This window comes from Corvus cornix, chromosome 1A (assembly GCF_000738735.6).
Source record: "Corvus cornix cornix isolate S_Up_H32 chromosome 1A, ASM73873v5, whole genome shotgun sequence".
In the NCBI taxonomy this organism is placed as follows: Eukaryota; Metazoa; Chordata; class Aves; order Passeriformes; family Corvidae; genus Corvus; species Corvus cornix.
Genome location: NC_047057.1, coordinates 13,027,288 through 13,047,383, shown reverse-complemented (window position 1 = coordinate 13,047,383; position 20,096 = coordinate 13,027,288). Strand labels below are relative to the sequence as shown.

Below are 20,096 nucleotides of genomic sequence, written 5' to 3'. Positions count from 1 at the left end.
ACTGGTCTGTAGTTCCCAGTACAGGAGAACATGAGTCCTTTGTTGTTCTCTGAAGACACACATCATAGGGCACTTAGCAACTGGAGCAGAGAATTGCAGAGACAGAACAGAAGATGTCATGTCTCAAGGCCTCCACTTGCAATTTTTAAAATGGTTAAGAAGACACACTATCTTCAGCTCTTCTGTCAGATCATATGAAAAGAGGCAAGCATACAGGAGAGAAATCACATAGGATTTTCCCAGTAAAAACACCTAACTTACAGCCAGATGAAAACAAGGAGTTTATGAAACCTGTTGTGTCAGTGTATTTACAAACTTTCTATATCAGTCTTGGCACTGGATCTCTTCCCTCCTTGTTCTCCTGTTGCTTCCTGAGCCATGGAGAAAGAAACAGATCCCATTCACTCCCACAGCTCTAACTGGTTTTGGCCCAAAGTAGGAAACTCCCTAGGCCCACTGGAACCCCAGCTCCAACCTCTCTGTGAACAGCAAACTCACCCCAGCTCCACCCTCACAGCCCTACCAACCCTTCTGCACCCTGCACTGGTTGTTGTCCCATCCCCACTAGACCTTTTGGGAAGAAGCAGGACATTACCAAGCACATCCCCATAACACAAAGCACCAGGACAGCTGGAAAGGAGTTAGGGGCTACCTCCTACACAACTACATCTGGGAAGTGTCACGTTGTCCATCTGTCTGCCACCTGACAGTAGCTTTTCACAGGATGGTTCAAGCAGATATTTTAGTCACTGCAATGTAATTGCAAAGGAAACGTATGTTTGTTTTCTTGCCTTCTCCTTTGTTTTCCTGACTCCACAATTTTCCATTGATTTTAACAGCCACAATTTCAAAAGGCTGAATGCCAATATAGTGTTGTGAACACCAAAACCAGATGTGCTTGCATACACTATGGGAACAATTTAAAAAACCCTTTGAAACTCTATCTTGACATCTATGATCAGGGTAAAATAAAGGAGGTTTGCTAACTCGTCAAGTTTCCTCAGCTCCCATTCCAGCACTAATTATTACAGTGTCAGGAAGTACTTAGCCCCAGCATGTAGCTCACATTGTAGCAGGAGACAGGCCATACATGTGCATATTAAGGATAGATCATGAAGTGCAATTTAATCTAAAATTCTTTGCAAACAGAACTGCTCTTTCTGGTCAGTAATGTCAATCTAAAAGGGAGAAGATTCAAACAAGTACCAGACTCTATTTGTGCCATATGAGTCTTGGAACTTAGGTGTTACAGATTCTCAAGTCACTGCAGACTTCACTGATTCAAACAAGCAGATAAACATTTTTAAAAGTTCTTTTAGCATTCCAGACACAAGGACGAATACACAGAAATGGCAACATTAGGAGGGAATAATCAGTCTAGAACGCAATATGCAGATGTTGGCACTGGGAAGAGGATTCCTCCTGCTTTCAGAAGTACAGTAACATGCAATGAGCTGTTAATGTTATTGTTTGTTGCAGGCATGAGGTTCAAGCATTAAATAGGTAGCAACAACAACAACAACAGCAACAACAACAATTCATGCCTATTTCTAGCATTTAATTCTTGTGTCTTCAGATTCTTCACCCCTTTAACCATCAAGGTCCAGATCCTTGGTCTCAGCCCAGGATCTGTCTCAAGAATGCTCTGGCTCGAGAAAACACCCAGAAGATTTTTCCAAACAAGTGGTTGGAACCTCCTGGTGTGGCCCCAGGTTCTATCTTGTCTTCACTTGTGCAGAGATGGCAGGAGAGGAGCCATCTTAAATATTCTCAGCAGGGATCTTGTAGAGTCTCACAATCAGGAGACATAATGACAGTGCCTTAAATCCCATCAGTGTCTCATGCAAGTGACAAAGATAGATCAACAACAGAGCAGATCAGCTGTAATAATTGTCATGCTCCTGCTTCAGAAACTACCATCCATTGTGCTCTCTTTCCACTGCAAAACAGCCTGCTTGTAGCACATGCATATTAGTTCCCATTTTTCCAAATTTTCAATATATCCTGACTCCTTTAGTCTTCAAAAGCTGTTTCTGACTTGTGTGTTATGACACAATTTCCTGCTTATGACACAGTAAGAGACAACATGTTTCAAAGATCACCAGGCTTGTTTACAAGTGTGTCTGGGAAGAAGACTGATCAAAAGGGAGACTTTTTATGTCTAGACATTTCTGCATGAATAAACACCATTATGGTGAAATGCAGACCTGCATAAGGAGCAAATCCTTTATGATTGTATTCACACTGGGTGAAATTAAGCTCCTTGTCTGAACTTGTCCACAGATCTTTGCATAACTTTAACCTCTGTAAATGCTAACAAGTAAAACAAGCTTGTTTGGCTGTTCTTAGCACAAAGGCAGAGCCTCTTTAAACTATTAAGAATACAAATAATAATTAATGAGGGACATTAGGACAAGGCTTTCCAGTATAAGAATAGGAATCATAGCAATATTAAAATACTTTTTTCAGTAGTGTTTTGTTGTCATAGTTATTTGCCCTTATGTTAAACCCTCCCATAGCTGCCAAAGCAGTAAGCCTGAAAAAACACCTACATTTTGAGTGCAATGGAAAATTTTTACTCACGTGGTAAAGTAAGGCCTTTCATCATTGGTATTAATTATATATATATTCACTGTTTTAGTTGAGTTGAGTCCACCTGGATCTGTCACTGTTACATTTAAAAAGTAACTGTTAAATAAGAAAAACAGAACAAGAATAATTCCATGTATGTCAGAAAATATTTCTCTGAATACTATAAGCTAATAGGCCATGAGCATAAAACACATTCTCACCAATGCGGATCTTTCTCATAATCAAATTCTTTTGTGGAAAAAATGTCTCCACTTTCCCTGATCAAGAATGGTACTGTTGCAGGGAGCAGTGAATACTGAAATGAAGAGAGTAAGGAATTAGTCTTTTTACCTTAAAACACCCTTCCATTCATTCCTTGCCTTGTAGAACAGGCCAAGTTACAGTGCAGCATTTGCCCCAAACTGCATAACGAAATGCTGACACACAGCTGCCAGCACACCTGCTCACCACACCCTGGTCATAAGTGCTTTGCTTACAGCCCATGGAGAGTCACAGGCACTGAGCTACATTAGCACCCGCTCTGTTTTCTACCTCTGTGGACTCCAGGTCTGTAATGAGAATTTCCCAGAGAGGGCAGCCAGCAGGACCACAGTGCTGCAGGCAAAAATCAGCTTTGTGGTGGCAGTGGCCTGCATGCACAAAGGAGAAGTGAGAGAAGGGGCAAGGCTGGATTTGGCTGGACATAAGAGCTGGAGGAGGAAATTAAGTTTGGGACTCCAGATGATTGAAGAGGGCAATGAGGGGAGAGTGGACTTTCACAGAGTACATGAGGGTGTAAGGCTGAAGGGTGTTCACAACAGCCTAGTGCTAAAAGAGGTAGGACACAGCATCAGCCACTTTGTGCATTGCACAACAGCAAGAGGTACCACACCACTGCAGAGGTGTGGCAGGGAGCAGAGCATACCCACACTGTACACAGGAGTCAAAATGCAGCACTGTGCTCCCTGTGGCCACGAGGTAGCTACTACACACCCACCATGTCCTCCCCTCTATCTTTCACATGCCAAGGCAGCACAAATAAGCCCTCAAGGACATTTCCTTTACTAGTCCAGGCGTTACTAATACACATACAGTCCGAAGTACGCAACAACAGAGGGTCATGCACCATGCAAATAACCTGCAAATGTCACTGAGCAGACCTGCCCAAGGACGTAACAGCATTTCTTCAATTGCAGCTTCTTACGCCTCAGATGTTTTAGGGGTCAGAAGGCACATGGAACTCACTGTCATTGCTTTCAAACACAAAGCAGAACTAAACCCCCACAGCTCTGCTTTACTTCTCACCAGCTCAGTCTGACTGGGCAATGACTGAGGACAGACTTCAAGCTAATTGCTTTCTTGAATATCGCTAAATATTGAAATAGCATCTTTCTGTTCAGTCCTTGAATGTGCTGTATTTTATAAAGCCAAAGTCAATAAAGCAAAGATACAACACAATTCCCAGGTAAGTGCACTTACTTTTCCCCAACTACCAACTTATCACTTTCCAGAAGTTTTTCTGAATACCAAGAGTATTTTTAGATCAGCCAACACATTTTCCCAACTGAAGGTCGCAGTTTGTCCTGGGATTGTCAAAAACCTGAGATTTGTTTACCTTGTAAGTGATTTCTTTACTGTTTCATTTAAAAGAATTTACATTGTGATACAGAAGGTTGAAAATTTTATTTACTTTTAGTCACTCTCATCTACAACAAACATTTTGCGAGCTTTTTTTTTAATTTTAAATTCACTATTTCTACTGTCTCTCTGATTAACTATATCAAAATCTGCCTTCAATATCCCTTAATTTTGGAAGGCTGAGAACTTAAAATACAGTTTGTGTCCAGGCATTAAGGCTGTTTTTTCTTAGTTTAGTATTGAGAATGCTTCTTTTTTTCCAGATTAAACCTTTTACTGTGTTTCTGATAAGGAAGGAAGTTGTTGAAAGATGATGGTAATTCACATTTCAGATACAGTGGATTATATAATCTCTGGGGTTTTTTGTTTCATACAACTTACTTTGAGTTTTGCATTTTCAGGATCAGTTGCATCAACTTGGTAAATGCGTCCTGGAGGTATCCCTTCCAACATATAGATAGTCACAGCTGCATGGATAAAAGTGTACTGGGTAAAAGTAAAGGACACAGCAGCAAAGAGACTGATGCACTGAAGCTGTCAGGACATATTACTGCCTGCTGCATCTTCTCACTCCACAAGTGTAATTCCAAAATCATCACAAAGATCACAAATAATCAAAAGATAAAAAGAGACTAATTACATATCTGTAAACAGGCAACCATCACTGCAAGTTTCAATATGAATTGTCCCTTCAGGGGAAAGACTGATCTCCCTTGAGCTGTTCACAGGTTATGGAGTAAAATTATGCATTTGGGCTACATCTGTAGGGTTTTTTACTAAGCAGATGGGGAGAAAAGAGTCCTGTCCTAGGTCCTCATAACCATCCCCTTCCTGTCCACATCCTGTGCCCTGCCAGGAGAGCTCAGAGCCTTTCCTCTTCATTTCTGCTTTTGCTTCACACCTGTGAGGCAAATAAGTAGTGGATGGTCTGCACTGACTTACATGTTTGCTTTACTAAGGGTGATAATTCAGCGCAAGGTACATTTCTTTCCATGCCAGGGATTCTCACAGCTGGGCTATCCCATACTGGACCACTGGCAACAGGCTTATCTCTCGTTGGGCAGAGCAATTAACAGGACAACAGATCTTTAGATCACATTATTTGCTTTATGCCCTTTTGTGTCTGCTGGATCTGCTCTTTCTGGACTATTAATTTCCACTGTGACCCCTACTGCCTGCTGCTTCTCATCAGAGCAGTGGGAATCCCAGAGCAGCATAATTAGTTGTTCCCAGAGGACAACAATATGAATATAAAGTTTAATGAGAGGGAGATGCTTTTTCATAAACAGCAAATGTGCAATTAGTGTCTAATTGTGGCTGGTACTGTTAACTAAAGCCACACAGTTAGACAGATCAGACATCTGTGCTCACCAATTTATGGCAGCTCTAGCTGAGAGTTAAGCTGATGCACTTATTTGTAACAAGCTCCCACGTAGTGTGTTTCATGCTGTGTCGATCCCCTGAAGTGTCACATTTAATTATTATTAGATTCCAGTGGCACCCATGATATGCAAGACACCAACTATAGCAAGAAGATGACACAGCCTCTTCCCTGGGGGAAGCTAATTTGCTTTACAAACTAAGTATTGTATGGAATCGGGGATGTCGGTGTGCTCAAGAGGCATCAGCGAGGAGGGCTGAGTGTGAGCAGGCTCTGAACCCCTCCGTGTGGAGCAGGCAAAAGTCAGGCTGCAGCCGTGCTGCACTGCTCCAGTGTGGTCAGTCCAGACCTGGGGGGTCAGCAGCCAGCTCTGAATACCTGCCACAAAGGGATCCCAGTTTAGTTTTCAGATTTTTTAAAACTGCATATTGAAGTGTGCTTGGCCATACAGTCCTGTTAGGACAGCCAGTCTTCGAACAGGCTCTCAGTACTTTATGGAATAAACTGAACTGTTCTGTCTGCTTGTGAACATATAATAAATAAATCATTATATTCTGTTGCATCTGGTACAACTTTTGCAGGTCTTCTTCATTAGTACATAAGCAAGATAAGATCTCTCAGAGAGTAACACAGTTACTTCCTATCCTTTCTATTGATGGCAGTGTCACTTGCATCAGGTGATGACCTCGCAGCATGAGGTGCAAAGCCTGCACTGGCCACAGCTGCAGCCCAGGCTCTCCAGCCTCATTCCTAAGGCTACTGCACATTCCTCCCATTGCATCTTTGCCCCTGGTCTAAAAGTAAACTCGGTTAACATCAACTGCCCCATGAAGGAGAAAAAACTCTCTACCTCTTTTCATTTGCACCACCATAGATTACAATCTCTGAGGTCTCACTCTTAAGACTAATTTTCCACTTAATTTCTCATGTGAAGGTGCAAATGCAATATGCAGATATAAAACATCTGCAAAGCAATGTTCTTATGGTTTTCCCACAGAAATTCTTGCACATACAATATACACTTGTTGAAATTTATCTTGCTTGTCCACATACATATTTATTGGTATCATTTTTTTTCTTTTAATTCTTCAGGTGCTTCAAAATGGTTAAATAATTTTTAAACAAAATTTCAAGAAAAATAAAAGGACATTTCCAGAGATGAAGCATACCAACACTTGGTGTAAAGCAAAGCTCTGACAAAAACATTGTCCTGTTCCTCTCTTGCTTTCCTAAAAGAAAATGCTTAGACTACTTTAGCTAAAGGCACTGTATGAACTCAGGTTGGTTTTTTTTTAAGCTGATGACAATGTCATCTTTCCAAGTATGGTTCTTTTCAAATTCTACTATTATCTTACTTTGAATTGCGATATTTCCTCGAAATACAGGATGTTCATTTTTATCTGTTACTTGAATAGTCAATATGTTAAGGTCAGTCCTTCCATTTGTATCTTCAACAAAAATCTGCAAATCAAAGCTTTTTGGCATCGTTTCATAATCTAGGACAGGATTTCCAGTGGTAACAACCTGAAAATAAAAGATTATTATTAGCACGTGATGCAAGAGATGAAAGTTATAGTCCAAATGAGTGAATACAAATAAAGGGAAACTTTCAATCAGTAAAGACTGAATGTTTTAGATAATCTTTTACTTGTTGGCACATTCCTCGTCAGTGGCAAAAATGTGACAGAAACAGAGTGAAGAGAGCAAAATGTTGTGGCTTCATGGAGTAACTCAAAGATTTTTTGTGTGAGGAGCACTTTGGAGAGGAGAAAGCCTGGAAGGAGCTGCCCTGCCCCACAGGCAATGCTTTGTCTTCAAGTTCAGGACTACATCTTGCAGGTACGTGTCTGTGCCAAGTGTTTTCCTTTCCACACCAAGCTCCTGGAGCAGTAAAGGCGTGAGACTGAGAATTCTGAGGAAGCCTTGCAAGACACAAGGGCAGCTTCACTTCTTCTGTGAGTGAGGAGCATGAGGAGGAAGATCTTTTACTTGAAATCAGGAGTGTGGAGGCAGGAGATCGTATAGTCTAGCAGGTACCAGAACCTTTCTTGTGTACCCTGTATATAGGAGAAGACCTGCAGGAAAACCACAGAAGAAGGGAGCTGTTGGGGTCTCCCCCTGCCATGGGGTCCTGGGAGAGGGGCCCTGGGGGGAGGCACAGGTTTTCCCTGCCCCTGGTCAGCCTCGTTCCCCATGGGTTGTTTTGTGTTCCCCTGTGTGGGCAAGGACCCTCGGGTCCCGTGATTGCCACAGTTCCTCGGCAGATCCCAACCATGCGGCTGGAGAAATAAACATCTCTGAAACATCTGTCAAGAATCGGTCCATATATATTTCTTTTCCACAGGCCTTGTTGTCTGATACACATGTTACAGTATCTGCACTGTAAGAGGGAGCTTCATGGGTACGTTGTCTGAGAGAGGCATCAGAACTGTTTGGGGAAAACTCTGAACTAATAGAAAAAAAATACTCTAGGCCTTGAGTTTTGCAAGACTGATATGGCAAACATTTGCTTTTTTTTGTTTTCATGTTTTTTATTTCAAAGGCTTCCGGCTCTGCATATTGCCTCTTAACACAGAATATGTACAAGCACAAGACTGACATTCTATGAAAAAACATTAAATGCAATCATTCTGGATTTAGGATGAGTCCAGAGCAACAGGAGGATGCTGAAAGTTGTATGCCTTAATCTTCACTGCTGAAGTCAATAATAAAACAAGACCTTTCCTTTCTTGGACAAGAAACAACGAGGTGACAGTTAAGTTTTTTGTGTAGCTAAAAAACTGTGAAACTTGAACACAGAAGCAGGGTGCTGTGGAACTGGAGAAGGAGAACAGTTGGGGTTCATGAGTGTGTGTGAGGAGTAGCATGTCAGTGTATTACAACACTCCAGAATAAAGGGGACTGAAGAGGATGCAGAATGAGGACAGTGAAATAAATCCTTGGGTTTAGATGTGATGCTGTCAGCCGGAGGACAAACACAAAAGTGATGTCAGCACAGTTCGAAGACAGAAGTCAAAATAGAGCCAATTGACAAAAACAGTTGGAGGAGAGTGAACGGAAGCACAAATGTTTTGTGCCTTCTGGTACATGAAACAGCTGCTGTCTGGAACCTCGTGGATCTTTCTGTTACAATACTGCAGGAGAAAATAACTGTGTCCTGGATGGTGTCCTTTCCTCCTATACTGTACAGATACAAGTTTCCCATACAAGAGATGCTAACACAGAAGAAACATTATAAAAAGCTTGTCACACCAGTGGAAAGGTTGATGTCCAAAATGAATATTTGATGGAGATCTAAATACAGTAAACACATGCAATTAATTCAACATTTTAAATTGCCCAGTTCTAAGCAGAAATTATATCCTCTGAAGATTTTCCCTCCAGTTCACAGCCAAATATTTTCATTGGTGTTGTAACTACAGCCCAGATAAATGTGTCTAAAAATACACCCTCCTTTTTAAAGGCCTTGGAAGTGAAGATGTGAATCTAAATGGTCTCTTTCTAGGTTGCTTTTGAACCTTTTTGGAAACAGCATGCCACTGGCATAGGCTGTGAGCCACCATTCACCTTTCCTTCAGGCAGGAGCAGAGCTTACTGATGAAGGCAGGACTGCACACACTTGAAGAAGATGCAGGCTTCATGAAAGGCGATCCAGAGTCACTCCTAAACTGTCCATAACTCATCCCACATTAGAATTTCATGGCTCCCTGCTCCCCGCTCCACCACCAACATATTCAGAGTGCACCACTAAGAGCATCCAGGTAGTTTCAAGCAACAGCAGGTTTTCATGCATTCCACACATCTGCTCTTGAGAACCTTCAAACAGGAGTAAGGTGAGGAAGAATGGACAGGACTCAGATCTCAGAAACTGTGACTTTCTCAGAAATCTCAAAATATATCAAGAAATGTGATATTGCTTTCTGTTGCTGCAACAGGACTAAATGTGCTTCATAAATACTGAAGAGCCTGTCCTAGCAGGTACTTAGCTCATCTGAAAATCCCATAATTCATTCATTAAATACTGCCTTTTTCTATATCTTAGCAAAGATTTAATGGCAGTAGATAGGGCTGAGGTATCTGGTTTTGGATCACATAACTTTTGTGAAATATTGTACAGATCTGCTACAACATAGCATAAGTAATTAAAAGTAGCAATCTTCAAACAAATTAACTAAGAACACCTGTGTATTTATTCTTGCTCTGTGACTTGTAATTAGCACTCGTCTGCTAATTTGCAGAATTTGTATGTAGCTTGCTGTATGATTTTTTCAAGACTGATATTCACTAGCTCACACTCTTTGTTCTAGTCCTCCAAGTGACTTAGGAAATGTTGAAAAAAGCTACAGTTCAAGCAGAACATAGAAAGGTTCACAGGCCATTCTGGTAATGTGGCTGTGGTATGAAATGGATACAAACTGGCACTTTGGACGAAGCAGTTTCCAGTCTACAGCTTTTTTGGCCATCCATTTTCATCCTTGTGTCACCCTGCACTGTGCTAGAAGAAGAATTTCTCCACTATCCTTGCCATGAAAAAAATACAAGAAGGACTTTTTGTCTATTATTTTTCCTCCAGATGAACTTCTCAGTCCCACTCAACAAGCAGCAATATAAATTCTTGGGCATCATAACACAAAGATGATATGGGACAGGAGGAAGCAGGTATAAAAAAGGACTATGTTTTGTTTTGCAACAGAAGGGACAGCTTTAATTCAAAATGCCAAAATAAAGCTTAGGGAGGGAGTCCTACATTATGGGTTCTCTGTCAGCAGAGACAGTTTAAGGGATGTATCCATTTCCTTCTGACTGTTACACAGGAATCAAGGAAAGAGCATGAAGCAGAGTTAGGGGAGGTTTAGGTTAGACATCACCCAGAAAGTGGCTGGACACTGGAACAGGCTGCCCAGGGAAGTGGTCACAGCAGCAAGCCTGGGAGAGTTAAAGAAGCATTTGGACAATGCTCTCAGGCATCTGATGTGACTCTTGGGGTGTCCTACATAGAGCCAGAAGCTGGATTTGATAATCCTGAAGGGACCCTTCCAACTCACCGTATTCTATAATTCTATGATTTCTTCAGATGAGCCAGTCCATGTGTTTGTCCAGACACACCCTATGCTTCACAGGTGAAAGAGGGCTTTTTTGAGAGGTTTTTTAACCATTTCACTGACCTGGCTGGGAGGCAGTAAAGAGCCAGCAGAGCTGGCACAAGTGATCTTTGTACTCTGTTGGGAGGCTGGAGCATGGGAGCCACAGCAGCTCCCCACAGGCACATCAGATCCATGAGTCAATACCACCCAGGGCCACAGACTTACTATTCCCAAATTTTCTCCCAGAAACACCAGCAAAGAGAACAAGAAAATAGCTCTTGTATCAGTTCTGTGAAAACCTGAACTTCCTTCCAAACACTCAGAAAAGGATATTCAAATCACCTTTTTAAGACTCTGCACCATTTCTATCTGTATCTATTAAAGCCACTCTTCAGTGTCACTGTTCAGGCTCAAACATACAAGCAAATTGCAATGGAATGACAAGTTATCATGCATCTGAACACTCATTGCCCATGACAAATGTGAACTAATACTTGCTAATTTATGCAACAATGAAAATCAGCCTGAAGTAATGGAAATTTCTCTGCATTTGCCATAGGACAGGAGGGTGCAATGGATAGAAACAGGTCATAGATGTGTGGAAGGGTGATAACTTCTTACCTCAAGATAACTTCCTCATGTGTCACAGCCTTTGTTCAGAATTAAAAATTACCTGATTCAGCTTCATTTATTTTGGAAATGAGACAAATTAACTTCAATTCTTGGTGAGAGTGGCCAAATGGAAGCTGTATGTGGTTTATCAAATCCCCTTTCAATTCACAGTGACTTCATACATATTAAGCTGAAAAACTATGGATAAAACCTCAAAACAGAAGCAGGTCCTCCATGTCCTTCTTCACCTCTTTTTTTCTAAAAATAACATTTTTTTCTATCACACAATTAATGGAATTATTGTGATGAGTGATTTTTCCTAGATGCAATTAAAAATCATAATCACTATTGCTATTCATCTGTCATATCTATTGCAGCATTTTCAAATACTACCACAGTCTGCATTTAAAACACTTTTCTGATTTAAAAATGAGACACTGTGCACTCTCAGTGCTCAGTAATACAGGAAACATCAGCCTACAACTGAAAATTGCTCAAGCTCAACTTAAAACTCACCCTGTATTCAAGACCTCCTTTTGATTCAATGTCAAAAGCTTCTGTAAGTGGATTTGAATTTACTATGGTAGGAAGAATTGCAACACCTCCAGAAGCCAATGGGGAAACAGTTACATTAAAGCTATAGACTAAAACACCAGCTGCTGAGTTTTCTTCAACAGTGCTTGTTGCAGGTAAGCCCTTAAGCAACTGGATTCTTCTTCCTGCAAGATGGAAAGGAATGTAAAATTACTTCTGGGAATCTTGGTCTAGCAAGCACAGCTTTTGTCACATAATGAATACAAAATGCCCTGACTCTCTTTTTACATATGAGTGGGGGCATTGCATGGTAGTAAATCCAGCGTTAATGGAAAAAGAATCAATCTTTTCTGTAATTCAGTCCTATAGTGTTGTCATCTAGTGTGGCTATTGTTAAAGTATTATTGTTACTGCCTCATTTGCCTTCATATATGTCTTTATACAGAAGCAAAGAAGTCAAAAATGTTTCTATTTTTACATTTTGCTCCCTACACCAATTGCTGCCTCGGTTCACTATCCCATCAAAAAGTACCTTGAATCACACAGACCCAGATACTAAAGAAGCAATGGTTTTTTGTAGACTACAGTATCTGCAGCACCTATTTCCTCCGTTTTCCGTCTTCTAACTCTTTCTACGGCAGCTGTGTGCGAGCCTGGCTCTTCAGTAGTGTGAGTTAGTAACAATTTCAGGGGTGGTACTGTCATGTCTCCTGCTTTGAGCAAGGAAGAGCAACCTGGAGTCTCTGGAGAAGATGCAGGGCCACAAAAGCACCCTATGGTTCAAAACTGCACAGAAGCTGCACATACTGGTGAGGCATACAACAGATTTGCAAAAGCTCCTTGCTTATCCAGACCTTTGGACTCCCCAAACCAAACTTCTCACTTTTTCTGTCATTTAGCTTCTAGTGTTTGCTATTTTTGACAAAGGCCTGTTGTGCTTTATCTTATGAAGAGTGTCTAGAAAATACAAATCAGGACTGCTTTTGATGCCCTGAAACAACAGGGGCAGAAGTCTTACAGTTGCCTGGGGATGCTTCACTGGCTCATCCAAAACACTCTCCAAGCAAGCTGGCTGTGTTCAGCCAGACTTCCTACACATGGTGTGTGCCAAGAGGGAGACAGATACTGCCCACTCAAGGGCGTGGACAGACTGTTCATACACTAGCAATTACTGTGCAAAAGCCCCATTGAAGCCATGATGATTTTTCCCCTTTTCTTTTATATAGCTTTTATATATCCTCAGTGCTCTTAGCATGCATACTTCTAATTCCTTAAATCCAGTAACTTAGCATAGTCCTAATATTCCGTTAAGCCAGGAGACCAAACATCCTGGAGGCCTCGCAGTTGGAGGCCAGAAAGCCCTATGCTATCCTGAGAAACCAAGGTCCTCTCTAGAACACATCCTGTAAACTAAGATAGGCCCATCCAGGGGGAATTCCTTGGGATGGGGGGATATCACGATAACCATTCAAGCCTCTCATTGGGGAATCTTTAGATATGATATATGCTAATTTGCAAGGTCTATAAATTGTATACATGATCTATCGTGTGTGTGCGCATTTCAGTGCATTCCACCTTGGCGAAGTGGTGTACCATAAGGATCCTTATTAAATACCAAGATAAAAACCCTTTCTTCCCTTAACCGTGTCTGGCTCTTAATTTTTAAGACCAGGAAGAGGCATCACCATGAAGTCTTTATTTTTGCTGCAGAGCTGCAAGGTAAAAAGCTGCTACAGGAACTAGTCTGAGACCACTAGGGCTGCAGCCTAAGGGTCTCTCCACAGCTGCATGGAGATTCCCATGATCCCACACTGTAGATCATGGTTCATGGGTCATGTAGCAGGTTCATGAGTCACTGATCTGGCTGGGATTACTCTGGCATTTGTGGAAAAAACGGTGTTGGAGATACTCTACAGGTACAGGCTGGTATGTGGGAAATGCTGAGGTGGGAACTGCCTGGAAGAGTTAATCTGAGCAGGTCATATTGACACCCTGGTAGGACTGAGTTCAGCTGAGCTGTTACTGATTTATGTCAGCAGGAGCAAGACGCAGTGAAGGACTAAGTTTTTATTTCTGTTCTTAAAGATTCTGGAAATTGTCAACAAAAATCACCCATGCAAATGAGGCTGGGTTGAGAGGGACTTCTGGAGATACCGTAAGTGGAGCTGAACTTTAAATGTAATCTCCTGTGGACAGTACTTGATGAATTCAGTTCACTCATCAAGCCACAGTTCATTAATGGAAACCATTTATAAAAGCAATGAAATCATTTACAGCATTTAGAAATTTAGAAAGGAGTTGCTATTTTTGTATTATCTCCAAAGATTTCATTCGCTGTTTATTCAGAGTATGTCTTTCTAAATCAAAAGTTCTTACTTCTTGCTCTTTATTTTGAACTGAAATTTTAGATGCTGCATCTAAATGGCTTCTTTTTCCAACCAGTTTTATAAAAGCTCTCCTTCCATATTTACAAGTTCTTGCTTACCTCTTTACTTTGCAGAATGAAATATTTCTGAAGCAATTTAATTTTTTTTCAGAATTATCAATGTCAATCATTGACAAATGCTAAGTCCAAGACAAAGCAATAGTGAAACTAGTTTGGAGAAGTTTATGCATATTTAAGACTTATTTATCTGTGATGTGCTAGTCTTTAGAGTGTGCTTGAGCAATACCTTCAAGGTTTTCTCTACCCACAACCACACAGGTTAGAAAAATGCTGTTTTTCAAAGAAAGACAAAATTGGCAGGTAGTGTCCTAATCACAGTTTGGGGAACATCAGGAAAACCATCAAATACTGACAGGTTCCTGAGAGATGGCAGAAGTCTTACAGTTTCTTGAGAGCAAAGTGACCCTACCTGAGCAGGCAGCTTGCAGCAATACCAGTGCTTTGTGCGTCACACAGACTTCAGACAGTTTGAAGGTCTACTAAGTTGCTAATGTGCAAATACTCATATTGGCAAATCTTCCATGTATTTACACCAATCAATGTTAGTGATGTTATCCTACTAATATTCTTCACAAATTTCTTTCTGTTTGGTCCCATTTGGTTGCTTGTTTTACTTTATCAAAGAAAAATGTTACCAATATTTGAAAGGGGGATACTGGACTATAATTACTAGTTATTGCTTCTTGGAGAGCTGGCCTCCTTTCCCACTCCAGTGCTGTCACACTGAGCAGTGGCTATTAGAAATGAAGTGCCTCATCCAACAAAGTGTTTTAGCAAAGAGTCATATTCTCTTCATTATACTGCTATAACCACAGAGCCCAATCTATTTCAGTAGGAAAATAGTTGTTACTTGATTTTTCCCATCCATGTCTGATTCCTAAATATGTATTATAAAGTTCCCAAGAGAAAGTATAACAGCCAACAGCATTCTAATTTTAGTAGCATAATGAAATCATGTTCTTACCAGATACTACTCCTAGCAAAATTAGGAAAAGGAGCATGGTCTTCATTGTCTTTACGACACTGTCCTTCATGTTCCCAGGCTGCAAAACGAAGGAAGATCATGGTATCTTTTCCTCAGTTTACTTCAGCTCCACCTAAATTCTTCTTCTTTTTCATGTTGTGCAGTGAGAAATGAAACAAAGGACCTGTGTCTCTAAGGGAGTTTCCAAACACTGTCAGCCTGTTTGCTTGTCAGGGAACTGCTCCTTGCTGACACTTCATTCACAGCCCTGGTCTGTACTTGGGAAAACAGCCATTAATTGTCCTTTCACTATAATCATCTTATTCAATGAAGCATTATGAAGAGAATCTAGTATGTTTTAAATCTGGAAATACCATGCTGCTTTCACCACTCTGGCAATGAGGTGCTCTCTTCACACACCAAAATAAAATACTCATGTTTTTTTACTCAAACCAAGAACCTGAAGTTTTCCTATTTCTCTACCAGACAATCATTCAGACCACACACACTGCATACTTGGAGGTGCAGCATATGTACATGATGAAGTTTGTACATGATGCAGCTTTGCTGTAGCTGTCTCAGGAACAGCATGAACCCCCATAGAAACGCACTGGCTCCCTTAGATTAGGCATTTAACTTGCTAGCCCACAATACAACCAACTTTTTTTAAACTAAGGGCAGTCCTAGCGTTATTTCATGCAGCATAGCAGAGAAGTGACACTAATACTGGAAGTGGATGCAATATATAGGTGCATTAGAATCAACTCATAGAATAATTTAGGCTGGAAGGGACCTCTGGAGGTCATCTAGTCAAACATCCTGCTCAAAGCATTAAATCAGGTTGCTCAGGGATTCATCTAGTTGATTCTCAACACCTCTGCACAAACTTAGCAGCTCTGCTAAGAGGCAGAATTTTGAGATTCAGATTTAACACAGCTGTGGAGAAACCTGACTGATTTGTGACCTAAGCTGGCATTTCTAGATGTTTCTGCATGACCCTCCGTGGTTGTTCCACTGAAAGCTGACAGTAGCTCAGAAAGTTCTGTCCCATGCTTCTGCGTTTTGTGTAGCATGAACACGTTAATTGAACACGCTAAACACGAGCAGCCAGTTTAAGACTGGGGCAGGCATTGTTTATGCTTGCTGCATTCACACCTTAGACTATGTGCCCCAGAGAATGCTGCTGATACAATGGACCTGGAAAAGATCAGGAAAACCTACCGATTGGAACTGAACCATACCTATGTATCAGATACTGATTGGGCGAGTCATGAGAAATACTCATGTGATGGCTAATCTGCATCTATTTTAAAGTGCTGCTAGGACTTTGTGATGGTTTAATGTGGATGTGGCCACAACATATTATCTGGGAATACAGCCTGTAGTACTGAGGAAGCTGATCCTCCTTTGCCCCAGGAAATGTGTGCCTAGACTTGATGTTAGTAAAAAAAGCATATGGAAAATCTCACTCTTAAATGACCTAGTTATATTGATAATAATGTAAATATGTTTATATTGGCAAAAAATTCTAACCTGTTCCTTTACCTACCAGGTCTTTGCCCATCCCTTCATATGCATTTCCTGAGTTCACAAAGAAGCTTTTGATCTGACTGGATATCTCACAAAGATGAGGTCTGTGTGCACAGGCATGAACCAGACTTGTACAATGTGATGTCTTGTACAGCGATCTTCTAGTAATTACCAGAACACTGTAAAACTGCTGCTAGCTTTATTCCCTCCTTTTAGTTGCAATATATAACCTATCCCATTGTAAGGCTGTTTTTTTAAGCCTTGAAAAAACTATAGAAACATCTGGGATTCGTTTTAAAGTCTTTCAGATGCATTTCTAAATTTGTTTTGTATCTGCTTTGAGTGATAGGACTGATTCCATCCTACACTCTGAATAGCCAAGCCTTCTCCAGAACTCAGAGGTCACAGTTTTATCCTTTATTTTCTTTCTCTTCTTCTTTGGTTGGAGTTTGGTGGGGAGAAGGGAGGACTGGTTTCGGTGTGGTTTGAGGTAGTTTCTTCTTCCTATAAATACGTTTCCCAGCTTCTTTATTTTGACCTTCCTTCCTCTGACAATGTACACAGATCTACTTTCAACAAGGGTTCAATGTCCATATACATAAACCGGACATTATTTGATATAGACACTATAGAGAGATACAGGAGACATGTATGGGAAGGGCATCTGGAACATACACATGCTTGAAATGCTAGCCTTTCCCAAACTTCACCTGGAAATGGAATGGGTAACTATTTCAGGCGCTAGGTGAATACCCATGGAGAATCTCTGCTTCCTCTCTAAAGGCCAGGCCTTTCAAGTAGTTTCTGTTAAGCCTCATGGTTCAAGTATGTTGTGAGAAGAGACTGTAGAGGTGACCATGGAGATGAAGGGAGAGCTAAGTGTAGCACACAGGAAGGAGAGTGTGGAGAGGAGCTCATATGGGTGGAGTAAGGGTGAGCAGAAAGCGCTCTGGCTCTTCTTCCTTGAGTCATTTTCAATATGTCTCATTACTTCCCTTAGATCACTCATTTTTTACATTCCTGTGAGTAGATTTCTCTGGTTTTCTGATTCAACATGCCAGGTTGTGAGGCATGAAGTGAAAGGGCAGCCAGAATTTTTAAAAGAGAGCCCAGAAGGGGTTGAAAATCAAGTAAAAAAAAAAGCATATGAGCTGATTAGGAACAGGTGAATTAGGAAAAGGTGAGCAAGGAAGAAGTTCACTGGCAAGTTTAGCAACAGCAGCACTTACACTGCAAGAAGTTCAGGAATGAGCTTCCTGTGAATATAAAGCAACTAGATGAAGAGAGGTCAAGGCAAAACAAGCAAGAATACAACCAGGGAATTTTCAGGCAAAATAGAGGGAAGATTAATTGGAGAAAATGAAGACATCAAAGTAAAAAATGGGGTTTCTGTAATTCTTCGGTTTTCAAGATGATTTGAAACTTTATTTGGGTACTTTGGAGCAAAAAAAATGCAGTTCTGAAAATAATGTCTTCTGGATAATCAGGTAAAGTGGAGAATATGAGTAAGACGCTACATCTTGCAAGAAATTAAAGAATCCTGAGTCCAAGGAAAAGATCAACAGATGGGAGTATACACCGGTCTTAGGTTGGGATACAGAGAGAAAGAACATGGGAAGTGAGGGATATGAGATGGGAAAGAGCAGAACTTGACATGCAAGCTTTCAATTGCCTGTCCTTAGGAAAGAGAGGGATTTCAACAGAGGCCAGCTTCAGAGTAGTCTACTTGCATAACAAAATGTGTGGGTTCAGGATATTCAGCTGTTTTCTATGCATTTAATTCTCCATCAGCTTCCAGTCTGTCAGCATGAAGGAAATGTTCTCTTACTTTTCAAACACATCAGAGGTTCAAGACATAATTTTCCCATTAATGGTTATTTCAGCCAGAGTAGTGGCCCTCTTCTCCTTAGCCAGCTCATGGGAAAGTAGACATTTTGCTCTTACCGTGGTAATTACTCACCAAAAATTAAGCAGCCTAAGGAGAATTTTCATGTACCCGATCCAACCTCAGCTGATGATTATTTATTATTTTTATTTCATTAATTAAATTACTGAGACTGTCAGGTTTTATTTTCATCTCCTTTATCTTTAAACATTACAGCTTCTCCATCCACTGCCCTGGTAACCCTTCCTAAAATATTAAAACAGTACCTTAGCATCCTACACCAGAAATTATGCACTTTCCTTCAATTTCTCAGCTAAAAGCTTCCTCTGTATCATTTGTGAGTGACAAGAACAACATAAAAGTCATGGACTACTACCATGCTACCTTAATCTCACCTAATGCAATCTCATCCTAGCAAGGTCAGTAACCCATACAATTATCAAAAAAGTCCCAGACAGGTATTTTTCTGGTATTGACTTGTAAACATGTAACCCCCCATTAGTCACTACCTTGATAATTAGCTTGAAGTGTTAAGTGTTTGTTACACAGTGTTCGTATGATTCCATCATGCCTAGTTCTTTTTTGGAGGTCCAAGTTTAAGTAAAGAACAGCCTAAAATCTGGGTGAGTACACACAGAAGGCTGAAAATTATGCTGTTGTCTGTGCTGAAAACAAGTCCTCCCAGGGCTCCAGCAGTTACACTCTTGAGAGATGAAAGCATTTTCCAGAGAAGAAGGAATCCTGAGATTCCTTCTGTCTTCTGCAACAAAGATTTTGAGCATTTATTTTAGGACCACTGGGAATATGAAAGGCATTAAGTTAGCAGAGACTGTTCTGATCCTTCCCATTCCCTCTACTCCATCTAGACAAATGGGGACTGAGGCAGACAGATGATTACAAGGACGTGAATTCAAGAAAGCTACAGATGTACTTGAATCCTCCCTACGTAAAGATCAAGTGTCGTCAACAAGGCCACACAGAAACTCCAGAAAAGCCAGAGGCCTTAGTCCCACTCCCAAACTCAATCATGACAACTGTAAGACACCGTGACTGTAAAAAACACATTGTTGCCAAATGTTTCTCTCTTTGAGAAGTTCTTGTGCTGCTTAAAAATACTACATTTTCTTCTGCCTTATCAAAACATGGAAGTCAGTGATAACAGCTTTAATATTCATTCACCCAAGCAAAAGTAGATGTTATCAGCAAGTATTTTGCGTTTTATGGTTTGAGATGAATAATGTGTTGTGGGTAGAACACTTGGTGCCTGCAAGAAATTATGTCATTTGTCCATATCAGACATGTATAACACTCGAATTTTAATCATGTCTTCCAAACTAAGTTCTACTGCCAGTGAAGATAGAGTGAAAAATATGTTGAGGCCAATGAAGTCTTCCTCCTGTATTTACTTGTTATTGGATGAGGGCCTGAACCCATGCAGCAATACTTTGTAC

The 20,096-nt window shown here is 40.8% G+C and overlaps 1 protein-coding gene across 1 annotated transcript in view; it reads right to left on the bottom strand.

The window, feature by feature from the left end:
- The window catches only part of CDHR3 (cadherin related family member 3), a 35,482-nt gene extending 20,179 nt beyond the window's left edge, over nucleotides 1-15,303 (bottom strand). The window contains exons 1-6 of the mRNA XM_010395629.4: nucleotides 15,231-15,303; nucleotides 11,803-12,005; nucleotides 6,946-7,114; nucleotides 4,591-4,676; nucleotides 2,793-2,887; nucleotides 2,584-2,688 (exon numbers count right to left, since the gene is read on the bottom strand). Of these exons, the coding sequence (XP_010393931.3) occupies nucleotides 2,584-2,688; nucleotides 2,793-2,887; nucleotides 4,591-4,676; nucleotides 6,946-7,114; nucleotides 11,803-12,005; nucleotides 15,231-15,300 (728 nt within the window). The 5' untranslated portion in view covers nucleotides 15,301-15,303. The remainder of the gene's footprint in view (nucleotides 1-2,583; nucleotides 2,689-2,792; nucleotides 2,888-4,590; nucleotides 4,677-6,945; nucleotides 7,115-11,802; nucleotides 12,006-15,230) is intronic.
- Nucleotides 15,304-20,096: the final 4,793 nt, after the last annotated feature.